Source organism: Aphidius gifuensis, linkage group LG1 (assembly GCF_014905175.1).
Source record: "Aphidius gifuensis isolate YNYX2018 linkage group LG1, ASM1490517v1, whole genome shotgun sequence".
Classification (NCBI taxonomy): Eukaryota; Metazoa; Arthropoda; class Insecta; order Hymenoptera; family Braconidae; genus Aphidius; species Aphidius gifuensis.
In genome coordinates, this window is record NC_057788.1 from 31833409 (window position 1) to 31848735 (window position 15327).

General features: G+C 26.7%; 4 protein-coding genes across 11 annotated transcripts; all 4 read right to left on the reverse strand.

The window, feature by feature from the left end:
* Window positions 1-1155: 1155 nt before the first annotated feature.
* Window positions 1156-2928, reverse strand: LOC122860521 (F-box/LRR-repeat protein 3-like). Its single transcript, XM_044164374.1, has 3 exons — window positions 2525-2928; window positions 2022-2470; window positions 1156-1950 (listed from the first exon to the last, which is right to left on the reverse strand). Exons 1-3 carry the CDS (start codon window positions 2730-2732, stop codon window positions 1315-1317), a joined length of 1293 nt encoding a protein of 430 aa, XP_044020309.1. The 5' UTR covers window positions 2733-2928; the 3' UTR covers window positions 1156-1314.
* Window positions 2929-2997: 69 nt separating this feature from the next.
* Window positions 2998-7547, reverse strand: LOC122847791. Its single transcript, XM_044145650.1, has 4 exons — window positions 7529-7547; window positions 4175-7209; window positions 3919-4104; window positions 2998-3844 (listed from the first exon to the last, which is right to left on the reverse strand). Exons 1-4 carry the CDS (start codon window positions 7545-7547, stop codon window positions 3059-3061), a joined length of 4026 nt encoding a protein of 1341 aa, XP_044001585.1. The 3' UTR covers window positions 2998-3058.
* Window positions 7548-8286: 739 nt separating this feature from the next.
* Window positions 8287-11042, reverse strand: LOC122860524 (sorting nexin-2-like). Its single transcript, XM_044164375.1, has 7 exons — window positions 10759-11042; window positions 10404-10652; window positions 10092-10338; window positions 9746-9910; window positions 9562-9683; window positions 8955-9254; window positions 8287-8883 (listed from the first exon to the last, which is right to left on the reverse strand). Exons 1-7 carry the CDS (start codon window positions 10864-10866, stop codon window positions 8536-8538), a joined length of 1539 nt encoding a protein of 512 aa, XP_044020310.1. The 5' UTR covers window positions 10867-11042; the 3' UTR covers window positions 8287-8535.
* Window positions 11043-12835: 1793 nt separating this feature from the next.
* Window positions 12836-15228, reverse strand: LOC122860525 (circumsporozoite protein-like). 8 transcript variants are annotated; one of them, XM_044164384.1, is made up of 3 exons: window positions 15094-15228; window positions 13726-14940; window positions 12836-13377 (listed from the first exon to the last, which is right to left on the reverse strand). In XM_044164384.1, exons 1-3 carry the CDS (start codon window positions 15143-15145, stop codon window positions 12977-12979), a joined length of 1668 nt encoding a protein of 555 aa, XP_044020319.1. In that variant the 5' UTR covers window positions 15146-15228; the 3' UTR covers window positions 12836-12976. The 8 variants fall into 8 exon arrangements, with proteins under 8 accessions (XP_044020319.1, XP_044020317.1, XP_044020313.1 ...); XM_044164382.1 differs by having other exon boundaries at window positions 12836-13521; XM_044164378.1 differs by having other exon boundaries at window positions 12836-13665.
* Window positions 15229-15327: the final 99 nt, after the last annotated feature.

Below are 15327 nucleotides of genomic sequence, written 5' to 3' on the forward strand. Positions count from 1 at the left end.
ACTTAAAATTAAACAAAAAAAAAATGTGGTCAATTCGAGTCGATTAAAGACAAGAAACAAAAAATTAAATAATAATTCATGGGTTTTTATTGGAGTTAATTAAAAAGAAAATTTAATAATAATAAAAAGTAAGCAAAAAACAAAATTAAAATTAAAAAAAAGTGTGACAAAACCCTCTCGATTTGAGGCGTTAAAATAGTTGGCCTATAACACCGAGACTATCAAATTAATTACCCACCCAAAAATAAAAAAATAAAAAAATATATCTGGTTGCCATGGCTGGATTATTAAATAATTAATAAACTTTTATTGATAAACTTTATTGCTACCGTTGACGATGTATTTGAAAAAGAAAAAAACGAATAATTTAATAAAAATATATGAAAGATAAAAAATAAATAAAAGAAAATTTAAATAATAATTACGACAAAAAAAAAAAATAAAAAAAAATATTACAACAAGAAATACCCGAAAAATTATTATCAGATTGAATTTAATAATTAATTTCGGGAATTTCTGTGTATTGTAGCTGTTAGTACGTTAAAAAAAAAAATTAATTAATTAAAATACATTCACTACGGTGTGAAGAAAATATACAAGAAACAAAAAAAAAATAAAAAATACTTATATGAGTAAACGAAGTCTTTCTGAACCAAAAAAAAAATTAAATCGGGAAAAATAATTATAAATTCTTCCTTTTGTTGACAGTCTAATTGTCGAAATAAAAAAAAAAAAAAAACAATTTTATTTAAAGATGTATTATAGTAATTATTAAAATAAAAAAAAAAAAATTATAGTTTTTGCGTTTAAAAAATTTGTAGTGATGCAAAAAAGAAAAAAAAAAAAAAGACAAAATATATATAGAAAAATTAATTGCGATTATTGATTATATTTATTACTGTACTTATTGTTATTGTTCCTCGGTTCACGTTAAGACGTTTACGAGAAATCCATTTGTACAATCATATGATTATTCATTATGGAAATAATGCAAAAATAAATTATTATTAATTATTTATTATTCATATTATTATAGATTTAAAAGTTTACGGTTTGCTTTGTATTATTTCGTAATTATTATTTATTATTCCAAATTTTTTTCATCAATTTATCGTATTTTATTCTGAAGAAATAAATAAAAAACAATCGTAATTTTTATTTTATTAGTTGTAAAATGTAAAATATATTTCGAAACAAAACAGACATTAATTCAGTTTTAATTGGATTTTTTTAAATGTTTATTTATTGATAAATTAATAAAGTAAGTATATTATAATTAAAATTTTAAAAATATATAATAAAACTATTTGGCTGTTATATTTTCTTAATACGTAAATACTGTGATGAATTTTCATTAGGATCAAAATCATCGAGTACCCATGAATCAACAAAAATATTTAAAACAACATTATTATTTCGCATTTGTGTTGATGATGAGGCAGAAACAAGTGTCTCAGATGTAACAGATGTTCTTGTAATATTAAGTTCTTCAAGATTAATTGAATTTTTAATTAACTCAATTATTCCAGCATCACCAATGTACTTACAATTTCTACAATCTAATTTTTTTAATTGTCGAAAATGTTCAAATGGATAATCAGTAACATTTCTACGCATGTCATTTACAAGTAGTTCTTCCAAGCAATTTAAAGTTGATAGCTCATTTAGTCCAATATCAGTTACAGATGTACAAAGACTAATATCTAAATATTTTAATGATTTACATTGCCATGTTATGCTTCGCAAAAATACATCATAAACAGCATCAACACCACGTAAATCAAGATGCTCCAAATTAACAAGATCAGATATTAAACAAATATATTCTTTGTTTAATTTACAAAATGCAAGATTTAAATTAATTAATGTTTGTTTTTGGCTTATAATTTTTATCTCATTTTGATCGAGTTCATGGGAATTTATTGATAGACATCGTAGACTGTTGAATCTCTAGAAAATTAATCGAAATGAATTGATGTAAATTAATAATAATATAGAAAAATAATGTGAAATTAACTTACAGTTAGTGAATTTTTTGGTAATGGATTGTACAAATAACCTGGACAGTTTCTTGATGGTAACATTCCCAAATGTATTTCTTCAATTCCATCAGATAAACTTGTCAGACAACGAAATAAATATTGTCCATATGTATTTTTAATTTTAATATATTTAAGTTTATCCATATTTGTAAATGCATTTATAAAATGTGTATCTGAATATTTACATAAATCAAGTTCAATCCGTGTTAAGTTATTACAATGTTGACGTATTATTTGTAGTATACTTGAGTTACATAATTTCGATAAATTAATATACGTCAAATAGAATCCACATCTCTCTAATATTTTTTCAATGTCTTTTTGTTTTTTTAGAGATCTCAATAATTCGTTGTCTATTGATTTTGAAAAATCTAGCTCTTTTATATCATGCCATGATTGTTGACTAACATCTCGCCATCTTAAACTCACTAAATTAATTGCAATAAATTAAAAAAAAAGATCATTTTAAAATTAATAAATACCTTTTTCTATATCAAGACGTTTTTTAATTGGTAAATATGAAAATATTTTAGCAAGATTATCATCACTCAAGATTTCAATAACTGCTTGACCAGTTGATTCTTCATCAGGTTCAACTTTTGGTGTTTCTCTATTTTTTAAACAACTTTTCTTGACAATTATTTCTTTATTTTTAGTGGCATTGTTATTTTTAGCTTTACGTTTTCCCATTTTTAAATATTTTAATTATTTAATAATTTAATTGACTTGTTTATTTATCCTTTTTATCATTGTATTCATGAGAGAAAAAATTTGTAAACATAATTATTTATTTTGACAGCTGGAGAGAGTGTGTGTACACACACAGAGAAAAAAAAAACATTCGCCATTTTTTTTGACCGCGTAAATTTAAAATTTCTGTATTGCAAAAAAAATAATAACAACAACAATGACAATATTAATTGTAAAAATTTAATGTTTCTTTTAATTTTCTAAACAAATTTACATTTAAAAAAAAATGGTATGATTATTATAGATATTAAAAATACACAAAATAATTAATAATCTTTGACAAAAATATGTTGTTTAGCATAATCCCAAAGACAAATTGCACCAGTGACATGAACATTTAAAGATCTAACAACACCAGCTTGTGGAATTTCAACACACATATCCAACAATGGTATTAAATTTGCTGGTATACCATTTTTTTCATTTCCCAATAATAAAATTGTTTTTTTAGGAAATGAAATATTTTTAAGACTAACACTATTTGCTGTTTGTTCAGCACCAATTAAACTCCATCCATTTAATTTTTTTTCCATTAAATAATCACGTAATTCATGTGTTTTAATTTCAACAATATTTACCCATTTTTCTGATGATACACTTAAACATTGAAATTCTTTATTTTCAATATTTTTTGCACTTGATAATATTAATTGTCTTGCACAAAAAATTTCACATGTTCTTGATAAACCACCTAAATTTTGATAACTGTCAATTAAACTTGCAACGACAATCATTCCCATGTCATTGTCAATAATTTTTTGTTTATATGTTGGTGTTATTATTTGCATGTCATCAATAAAATCAACGGATTTTGTTGGTGTTATTTTTTTTTGTATATCATTGTTTGATACTGTTGATGTATAATGTCCATCATTTGTTTTATTATTATCTTTTTCTTGCCATTGTGATGGAGTACATATTGAACTCAAATAATTACGTCTCGAATAGGGCAATGATATTTTTTCATTCCATGAACAATAGCTCACAATCGTCTCGTTGATACATTCATCCAGAGAAACATTAAGTAATCTAGGAATATCATAAAATATTGTCTGAAATAAATATTGAAAAAAAGCCATTAAAAACAATTAACTAAAATATATTTTATGTGGTTATTAATTCATACCTGAAAATCATAATCTTCAATTGGATCAAAAGTTGTAAAATAAAAATCATCAAGTAATTTTAATGAATTTTTCATCAAATTTCCTTGACGTAAACTTATTTCTAGTGAATTTTTAATAGCATTGCATTCAAAATTTAATATCCATTTTTCTTCATTTGCTATTTGACATAATTTTGATAATACAACCTGTATAAAAATATAAAAAAACCATTAAAGATTTGTTGCAAATAAATGAAAAATAATAAATTAAATTTACCTGACAATATAATCTAACGACAAATTGTTGTGTCATACAATTTGGTAAAATAAAATCAATAGCCTTTTCAAAGTATCCATTTTTTTCATGACTTGGTAAATTTTTTAAAACATGATAAATAATTGAAGCAAGTGATGTGATACTTGCTGGTCTATTGTCTCTACCTTTGGCAAATAAATTCCAAAATTGTTCACGTAACTTTGGTTTTATCAAATGAATTTTAATGATTAACCATTCTTGCATAACACGTACACTTGGTTGATTACTTTCTTCAAGTAAATGATCACATATTGCTTCATGTACAGTCAATGTACTGTCATCATCAAGTGTTGGTTGTAAAATCAACAAAATTTGCATTATTCTATTGTTTAATATATGAGTATTTGAATTAGCATAGTATCCTTTATTTTTACGTTTAACAAGATGCAATAATAACACTGGAATATATGATAAATTGACAGCATCTGGATTCCATGATGACATTGATAATATTTCTTCAATTGCATGATAATGAACTAGCATTTCTGGTGGTGGTGATATACTTGTAAAATAATTGCATGCATATCTAAATATTTGTCTTTCAATTCTCTTTTCAATTTTTCCAATATTTGTATGAAGATAACATGTTAATATTGAATCACTAAATTTATATTTTGATGATGGTTTTAATTTTTTAATTGACTTTAATAATATTAAACGTAATTTTGGTATATTTTCACTTGCTTCTAGCAGCTCATTGACATAACAAGATGCATCTGTTTCTGGAAATTTATCATTTGTTATTAAGCCAATGATTTCTTCAATTGACAGCCAAAATAATTTTGTTCTTTTCATGTTTAATGTACGCTTCCAGGTCAATTCAACAATTGATTTTATAATATCATAATTATCATCATTGTTTATCGAATTATCTTGTTGCATTAATACCAGTAATATTTTTGGAATTGATGGAATAACATGATCACTTCCAGTCTCAATGAGATTCATTAATGATCCAAGATAATCATTAATTTTTTCTTCATCTTTAATTGTAAAATAATTAAATAATTGCTCAATCAATTTAGCTATTATTCCATGATACTCTGATATAAAACGAGCATCATCTTTACTCATTTTATTTGTAATTAATGACTTTTGACATAAATTTAACAAAAAATCACAATAAAAATCATTAAAATATTTTTTTTTAACATCAATTGACTTACCACATTCAAACAAAACACAAACAGCATACCAGAATTTCACATTTTCAACATCATGTCCATTAATTACATCAATTGATTTTAAAAATAATTTTTCAATACCAACAAATAAATCATTGAATAAATTATTATCAAACAATTTTTCAATATTTTTTACATTAACAAAAACATCACTATGATTTTTTGGACAAATTGAATTATCCAAAGTTTTTATTATAAATTTTAGAGCTCCATCAACATAAGCATTATTACCAAATAAATTTTTTGTATTTAAATAGCCAAGTAAATTTAATGAATTTTCGCAGTAATTAATATTTGCATATGATCTTGTGTCAATGTCAATTAACTCTTTAAATAAATTATTTAATATATTTTTAGTTGGACACGTTTTTGTTGTTAATATTTTATGACATTTTAATAATAAATAAATCATTTTTCCAAATAATTCAATGCTCAATTTGTCATTATTTTCAATGATATTTTCACAATTATTTTTCACATAATCAACAGCATCATCTTGCGTTATATTATTTCTAATATATTCTAAAAAATCATCATTGTTTTTATCAGTTAAAAAATAATAATCATTTAATAAAAATGTTTCTGATAAAATTTTTAAATCAATTGTTTGTTTGGTAAATATTAAAAAACATTTCGACAATGATGACATTGTTAATTCACGAATTTCTTTTGTTTGTTTTAATATACCGTTGTTAAAAATTATTGTCAAGGCTTGTAATTCTCGCTGTGACCAGTAATTTGTATTTATTGGAGTATCCTTTAAACCACGTAGTCCTTCAATGATCCAAAACAATGGTACAGGTGCTAAAAATTGTATCTTTGATAAATAAATTATAAAATCATTGATAAAATTAATTTTACTATGTTCAGCTTTTATAAATATATTTGTCAATTTTTGAGTTATCTCTGATTGTGGATTGAAGCTTTGTTCATCATATAAAAATGTGCTGTTAAGTACTGTAACTAAAAGTTCAATAAATTCATTGTTAAAAATTATTGGATCAATATTTAGCATTATTAGAAGACCAGATTTAACAACAATAGTTGTGTCATGATGAAATATACGTTGAAAAATAATTTTAAGCCAGATAGAATTAAATAAATGACTTGATGATATCAATGATTCAAGACGAGAAAATGCTGGTAGTACCAGATGAGATTGTTTTTCTTCTAGACTTTCAAGAAGTAAAAAAAAGTCTGTTGATAATTCCAGTGATATTGATTTGTCTGATTGATTTATAAATGGAATTATCAATGTTGTTAAATCATTTAAATATGTTTTGTTGTTGTTGATAAATTCAATTGTTGTTTTCATAATGTGTTGAGCTTGTTTACGTTGTTGTTGAACGTTTGATGTCAGTCCAAATTTAATTATACTCCAATATCTTTCATCATTAATATTGCTAATATTTATATCAATAACTTTAGATGATTTTTGAGTAAAAAAATCATCAGTTAATGCACAAAATAGTGTTAAAGATTCTTCAATGCTATTATTGTTTAAAATTATATTCCAAAGTTTATCTATTACACTGATTGTATCACAAGTTTCAATGATTTTTGATATCAATGATATTAAACTTCTAAAATATTTATTATCAATTTTTAAAAACCAGTCATTTATTTTACTAACAAGCAAATCACCAATTTTATACTGGTATTCTTTTCGACAATCATCATCATCACCATAAATTTTGGATTTTAAATTCATTGCATCAACAAAACATTCGACAATTTGAATAATTTCTTCTGGTGCAAATCCATCATCATCACAAATTTTGACAAGTAAATTTTCAACATCTTTTGAATCAACTGAATTTGTTAATAACAAAGTTATTACGTCAAATATTATTCTTTGATCCTTGTCATTTTTTAAATAATTATCAGATAACAAATTGTTGAAAAATTTCAATGAAATATTATGTTTTTTTACCTTTTCAATTGATTTTTCATACAGCTGATATTCACATATCAATAGAATCCTTAGATTATTTAATAATTCTTCATTATTTAATTCTATTAATTTATTTGTATATGATAATATTAATGATTGAACAATTGTCAGTGAATCCTGATTAAATGATTCTTCAATTAGATTTAAAATTGTTATTCCATCTGTTTGAGTTTTTACATAATAATTGTGTAAACATTTTCTAGTATCCATTGTTTAACAATATTATTGTTTACTTTTTTATTTTTGTTTACAAACAACAACAACTGTCTAATATGTGTGTCACAATATTTACACGTGTGTAATTTACCTAACCTCTCAATCATACAAAATAAAAAAAAAATTAAAAAAACTCTTCTTCTCTCTCTCTCTCTCACTTTCTTTCTTTGATAAATAATAATAAATAATTAAAAATGTATTGTATTTTTGAATTAATATTTTATTGATTGTAACAATGGAAATTGCATTTGTTTATATAATTATCATATTAAAAATTTATCAATGAATTCAAACAATAAACTATGTACATGCAATTTTAATTAATTTAATTTAATTATAGGTATATTGTTTTTGTGTCCCAATTTGACATGATTGCTTTATAAATAAAATAATTATTTGCTCAAATTTGAGATGACATTGACGTACTGATTCGAGGAATGTCTTTTTTTTTTTTAATTATCATTTGTATCAGTTAAATACTCTGAAACAATTCAGCTGTAATATTTTAACATGTTGATAAATCATTTATTAACAATGTTGATTTATTATAATTAGACCTTGTAAATAATAATAATAATAATAATAGATGAACCCAAATTGTCTAAATGGAATCAACAGGTCCAATTGATTATTGTTTTTTTCTTTTAAATTTTAATTACAATGAAATATACTTATAAAAAGAATTAAATGTTTATATTGTGAATAAAATCACTTGGTTGCTTTTTTTTCTTTTATTCTTAAAATTATTTTATTATTATTAAATATTAGAATGTTTTGAATTCTTGTAATTTTTATGATCAATAATATGACGCATGTATTATAACAACAATGCTTGGAAGTTTATTTATTCATTTTTTTTTCTTCTCTTTTATTGTTGAGAAAAATAAAAGAAAAAAAAAATATAGTTCTTTGTATTTATAATTTGTTTTTTCTTCTTTTATAAATTGATATATTTATTATGAATTAATTTAAGCAACAGCACGAGCTTCAGGCAAAAAACTTTCCCAATGTTTAACCAATTGATTTTGATGCTGTAACATTGTTTCAAGATATTCAATTAATTGCTTTTTAAAATCATCAACTCTCAATACTTCAAATCTTTCAATTTCTTTTTTAATCATTTGTGATATATTATCAAATTCTTCTTGTCCACGTTCAACTTTTGATTCCCATTCAATAACTTCAATTGCTGCTTGTGATGTTTTATCACCACGTCCAGCTTGTTCCATACGTGCACGTAGTTCACGTTTTTTATTTAACATCATTTGTGCATGTTGCCAAATTTGATAAACTTTAACACGTTCATGGAAAACATCCTTAAAAAATAAAAAAACAAATTAAAATACTTGATTATTATTATTAATTTAAATTAAAAACTTAAACTTACTTTAATTGCAGCAATAAGAGATACATAATCTCTCAACATTTCACCAAATTGATAAAGATCACAATTACTCTGTGCACGATTAACAACTTCAACTTTTTCAAGTGTCTCAGCAAGTTGTGCCAATGCACGACCAAGTGATACACCAACTTCACCATGACCAAGTACAGCAATTGATTTTGCTGTTGCGCCAGTACAATTTGCCAATTCACGACGTTGATATGTCAATGCTTCCACAGCACCATGTAAAGAACGTAATTGTGTATCCAAAGAATCAATTTGTAATGTTTTTTCTTCAAACCACTATTTAGAAAGAAAAAAAAAAACGCATTAAATCATCAACACATATATGAATTTTAATTGAAAACAATTCACAGTGATAATAAGCTGATGTGGCTGGCAATTAATTTAAGCAATAACAATGATGAGATTTTTAAAACAACATACTTTACCTTATCATCCTAATAAATGAAAGCAACATAAAATTTATTTTTTCTTAATTTATCAAAACATGCAACATGACAAGAAAAAAAAAAAAAACAACAGAAAAATTCAATCACTCAACCACTTAAAATCTGAAATAAATATTAACATTTAATAATATATTTACCGAATCACTTTCATCCATTTTATATGTTATTTTGTTGACTGTTTCACCAACTTTATTGAATAGTCGCATCATACCAGCACCACTCAATGCTGATGTCCTTGATGCTCTTGGTAAATCCATTTCTAAACGAAAAAATAAATCAAATCAATCCACATAAATTATCTTTAAATAATAATCAATTTACCAGCTTCTAAAAATTCACGAAAATCAGGATCAACACCTAAAACTGGATGTAATGCTGTTCTATTAAGATATCTTTCCAATGCAGCTCTACGTCTTTCAACAAATTCTGTTGAACTTGAATTTTGTTCCTGATTTTTATCACCAGACATTTTAATTTTAGTCATTCCTGTTTTGAAAATAAATTTGCCATTAATCACCACAATCAACTTATAATTATTTATGGTAAAAAAAATAAAAATGATAATACATAAATAACATATTATGTATTATTTTTCTTTCATTACGATTTAAACGATGACATATTTTGGATATAATTTTGTTGATTGGTGAATATATATATTTATTACCAATAACACTTTTTTCTGGTGCTGGTGGTATTATCCTTCCACTTCTCAAATATTTTTCTACAAGTTTATCATGTAGACCAAGAAAATCACTGAAACGTCTTGAAACACTGAATACTCGTTTTTTAAATATTGGCATGTTCGTTTTAGTTTTGACAGTATAAGCCATGTATGCACCCATGCCATCACCCATTTTTTGTGGTTCAGTAACTGTTATTTTTAATAGGATATCTGTTGTTTCAGTTGGTACCTGAAAATTAAATTACAATTTGAAAAAAAAGAGTTGAATAAATAAATAGATAAATAAATAAATACCTCTTCAAGTGAATCAGATTCTTTGATATTTGAAATTGATTTATCATCATTGTTAATTGGTACTTCTTGTAAATCAGTATTATCATTTGTCAGATTACCAAGAGGTGAATTAATTGGCTCTGATGATGCAACTGGACTGGTAAGTGTTGAGTATGAATTGCTCTCTGGTACATCATGAAGTGATAATTTTGGTAGCTCAGCTTGTACACTTGATACTCCATTGTACGAATTACTCAAAGGATTTTGTTCCTAGTAATTTATAATATATATATATATATATAATTAATAAACTACTTGTTGGATGAACTAGATGATGAGATGATAAATTGTTTAAATAAATAATTAAAATACAAACCATAATTGCAGATGCAAATATATCTTCGTCATCGTCATCTAGCATTTCTTCGTTTTTATCAATATCAACGTTGTCAAATAATGGTGGTGGTTCTTTATTATCAGCCATTTTTTTTTTCGTTGCTCTTATTTGATTGTAAATCAACAGGCAAGAAAATTATATGACAGCGAAATCACAAATTGACAATGATAAACGGGATCTGCCCCTTTCGCGTCGTCTGTGCTATCAAAAAATAAAAAAAAAAAAAAAGGACAACAAATATGTTTATCATCAGAATAACAATAACAATAATATTTGAATATTATTGTTATTGTTTAAATAGATAAACACAGATAAACAACTCAAGAAAAAAAAAAAAACATTTCAATATGTAGTACATGATTAAACTACGTGATGGCATTGGTAGAATATTCTATGAAAATTCAAATTCAAATACCCTATTGACCAAGTTTTTTTTAGAAATATATTTGTTTGTTCATTTAATTTCATTTGTTTTTTTTTTTATACAATAATTATTATTAATATTTAATTTTAAATAAAGCGAAATCTTTATCTTTCACTATTATTTCAGTTGTCATGAAAAAATTAAAAAAAAAAAAATCTGGGAAATTAATATATATATTTTTATTTTAATGAAAATAAAATAAATTATACATTTAAATTTAAAATAATAGATTTAAGTTTTTTTTTTTAAATTTTAAATATAATTTTTGGATTAATTTTAAATTTGATATCAGTTTTGCAAAAGTAAAAGTATATGTGTGTGAAAGCATCGACGTCATAAACACCTGTTTAAATGTTAAGCACTCAAAAATAACTTGTATTTTAAATTGATTCATGGTCAATGATGAAAAATAAATTATCGTTACAATGAAATTAATATATTGCTTATTAATTGATGGATAAATTTTTTCGTTTTAATTACAAAAAAATAAAATAAATACTATTTGGCATGATAGCTATATCAGACAGTTTTTATTGTCTAAAGATATTTTGATAATTGTCGACTCAGTCAACTCAGCATGTTGACTCAGCCAACTCAGACAATGTTTATATTTATTTGGTAATAAATTGCAACCAACAGATGCAAATTATTTCGGTATCGCATTCGCTTGCCTTGACGATAATTTTTTTTTTTTTGAAAAAATGAAATAGATGTATGTTTTTTAAAAATTATAATTTTTTTAGATAGATCTACTTACATGAAAAAATGAAAAATAAATACAATGAGTTTTTTTTTAATTAAAAAATATCATATTGAAATTTAATTTAAGTCAATTTAAGTTTATCTATATATACATTCAGTATACTTATATAGGTATTTATTTATTTTTTTTATTTGTTTCATAAATCTTATAATTAATTTAAGGTTAAAATAATATAACTTTGTTTAAAAATAAATTGAGTACAATGGAATCATTGATTTTGATATTGATCTTTAGATGATTATGATTTGGACGTTTTTTTTGAATTAGAAATTAGAATCGATTAATATTAATGAACTTATACGGTTCTTTATCTATAACACAATTTTGGTTCAATTTGACATTGCTGTGGATATTTAACAATATTATTGGTGTGATTTGAAATAATTTTATTTAAAAATAAAATTATGAATATATTTTAATTAAAATACAAATTCAAACGAATATTTAAATTTGACAAATTAGCATCGACAAACATTTTCCATAAGTATATAGGTATTAGTTGTTAATGAATCATAATGTTTTAATTTTTTTTTCAATGAATACGTAATTTGATCTTACGCTTCAAAACTTAAGTATCTGGGTATTCAAATATGCTCATTGAATAATGTATGAATTTTTTTTACAATTGATTTTTGTATTTATATACGTCACGAACAGTTGTTCAAACTTTAATCATTTGCAGCAGGTTAACAAACTAAACAATCAATAAACATACATTTCATTATAAGATTAAACTATCAAGTATGTAAATTCAACAGATTATAGTATGTATCCGTTATTATTACTTGAGAATAATTGAAAAATAAAAAAATAAAAGAAACTGTGTAACAAAAAAAAAAATTTAAAAGAATTGTTTTTACAAGAATAAATATAGAAAAAAAGAATTGTAAACTAGCTATTTAATTGTCAAAATTTGTTTACAGCAATAAACAGGAATAAAATATAATTGATACAAATTAAATATTATGTAATTAATGGTATGATTTTTTTCAATTATGAATATGTTTGATTTAACAATCTGCATGATGGTGAGTTGCTGAGCCTAAAACACCAAGGCCAACATTGACAAGACTGCCTGCTTTTGATCCAGCACCACTAGCTGTGTGTGATCCAGCACCACTTCCGCTTAAAACTTTAGCACCGACATTGACAAGACTACCGGCTTTTGATCCAGCGCCACTAGCTGCATGAGAACCAGCACCACTTCCACTCAAAACTTTAGCACCAACATTGACAAGACTGCCTGCTTTTGATCCAGCGCCACTAGCTGCATGAGAACCAGCACCACTTCCACTCAAAACTTTAGCACCAACATTGACAAGACTACCTGCTTTTGATCCAGCACCACTACCTGCATGAGATCCAGCACCACTTCCACTCAAAACTTTGGCACCAACATTTACAAGACTGCCTGCTTTTGATCCAGCGCCACTTCCACTCAAAACTTTGGCACCGACATTGACAAGACTGCCTGCTTTTGATCCAGCGCCACTAGCTGCATGAGATCCAGCACCACTTCCACTCAAAACTTTAGCACCAACATTAACAAGACTGCCTGCTTTTGATCCAGCACCACTTCCACTCAAAACTTTAGCACCAACATTAACAAGACTGCCTGCTTTTGATCCAGCACCACTAACTGCGTGAGATCCAGCGCCGCTTCCACTCAAAACTTTAGCACCAACATTGACAAGACTGCCTGCTTTTGATCCAGCACCACTTCCACTCAAAACTTTGGCACCAACATTTACAAGACTGCCTGCTTTTGATCCAGCACCACTAATTGCATGAGATCCTGCACCACTTTTGCTTAAAACTTTAGCACCGACATTGATAAGACTGCCTGTTTTCGATCCAGCATTACTTCCGGCATTTGAACCTGCATTACTTCCTGCATTTGATCCAGCATTACTTCCTGCATTACTTCCGGCATTTGATCCAGCGTTGGAACCGGCGTTACTGCCTGCACTTGATCCAGCATTGCTACCTGCATTAGATCCAGCATTGCTACCTGCACTTGATCCAGCATTACTTCCTGCACTTGATCCAGCGTTACTTCCTGCACTCGATCCAGCATTGCTTCCTGCACTTGATCCAGCATTGCTTCCTGCACTTGATCCAGCATTACTGCCTGCACTTGATCCAGCATTACTTCCTGCACTTGATCCAGCATTACTTCCTGCACTTGATCCAGCATTGCTTCCTGCACTTGATCCAGCATTGCTACCTGCACTTGATCCAGCATTACTGCCTGCACTTGATCCAGCATTACTTCCTGCACTTGATCCAGCATTGCTTCCTGCACTTGATCCAGCATTACTTCCTGCACTTGATCCAGCATTACTGCCTGCACTTGATCCAGCATTGCTTCCTGCACTTGATCCAGCATTGCTACCTGCACTTGATCCAGCATTACTTCCTGCACTTGATCCAGCATTGCTTCCTGCACTTGATCCAGCATTACTGCCTGCACTTGATCCAGCATTACTTCCTGCACTTGATCCAGCATTACTTCCTGCACTTGATCCAGCGTTACTTCCTGCACTTGATCCAGCGTTACTTCCTGCACTCGATCCAGCATTACTGCCGGCACTTGATCCAGCATTACTTCCTGCACTTGATCCAGCGTTACTTCCTGCACTCGATCCAGCATTGCTACCTGCACTTGATCCAGCATTACTTCCTGCACTTGAACCAGCGTTACTGCCTGCATTTGAACCGGCATTGCTACCAGCACTTGAACCAGCATTACTTCCTGCATTTGAACTGGAATCACTGCTAGAACTTGAAGCGGAATTACTGCTTGCGTTTGATCCAGAGTTTGTTTCACTATCATCGCAGTCAGTTGGATTTGAACCACTTGAGCTGTTTGCACTTGAAGCAGAATTACTGCTTGATTGACTACTGCTTGCAGCACTTGACACAGGAGAAATTGTATCGTCATCACAGTCAATTGGATGTGCAATTACGGTGGCTAAAAAATAAAAAAACCAATTAAACTGTTGTCCATTGTATTCACTGATTAATCTAAAATAAAATGCCGTTTTTCTATCAACTTATAAACGTTCCGTTAATTTCACCAAATAAATCAAACTCTTTTATGTTTAAAAAATTTAAAAAATCTTACCGAAAAAGCACACCACGCTCAAAGTTATAAAAAACAAAGAAAAACGAGCCATTTTTAATTGGTTTTTCTTTTTTTTTTTTTTTCTACGGTTCTACAGAAGTATATCTTCAACTGCAATAATACTAAGGAAAGTATCTTTTATATACAATTTTCATATGAATAAAAAAAAATATTTATTCGCTCTGCTAACATACTTTGAGTGACGAAATAGCCTAGTGATAAACAAAGTAAAAT

Excerpts from the sequence above, each read along its gene's own strand:
- LOC122860521 (XM_044164374.1), bottom strand. The coding sequence starts at position 2,732 with ATGGGAAAACGTAAAGCTAAAAATAACAATGCCACTAAAAATAAAGAA. Across the intron at positions 2,471-2,524 it reads ACGTCTTGATATAGAAAAAG|TGAGTTTAAGATGGCGAGAT; the intron begins GTATTTATTAAT and ends CAATTAATTTAG. Across the intron at positions 1,951-2,021 it reads TACCAAAAAATTCACTAACT|AGATTCAACAGTCTACGATG; the intron begins GTAAGTTAATTT and ends TTAATTTTCTAG.
- LOC122847791 (XM_044145650.1), bottom strand. Across the intron at positions 4,105-4,174 it reads TCGTTAGATTATATTGTCAG|GTTGTATTATCAAAATTATG; the intron begins GTAAATTTAATT and ends ATTTTTATACAG. Across the intron at positions 3,845-3,918 it reads TTGAAGATTATGATTTTCAG|ACAATATTTTATGATATTCC; the intron begins GTATGAATTAAT and ends TATTTATTTCAG.
- LOC122860524 (XM_044164375.1), bottom strand. The coding sequence starts at position 10,866 with ATGGCTGATAATAAAGAACCACCACCATTATTTGACAACGTTGATATT. Across the intron at positions 9,911-10,091 it reads ACCAGAAAAAAGTGTTATTG|GAATGACTAAAATTAAAATG; the intron begins GTAATAAATATA and ends TTTTCAAAACAG. Across the intron at positions 8,884-8,954 it reads CTCTTATTGCTGCAATTAAA|GATGTTTTCCATGAACGTGT; the intron begins GTAAGTTTAAGT and ends TTATTTTTTAAG.
- LOC122860525 (XM_044164376.1), bottom strand. The coding sequence starts at position 15,145 with ATGGCTCGTTTTTCTTTGTTTTTTATAACTTTGAGCGTGGTGTGCTTT. Across the intron at positions 14,941-15,093 it reads GAGCGTGGTGTGCTTTTTCG|CCACCGTAATTGCACATCCA; the intron begins GTAAGATTTTTT and ends TTTATTTTTTAG.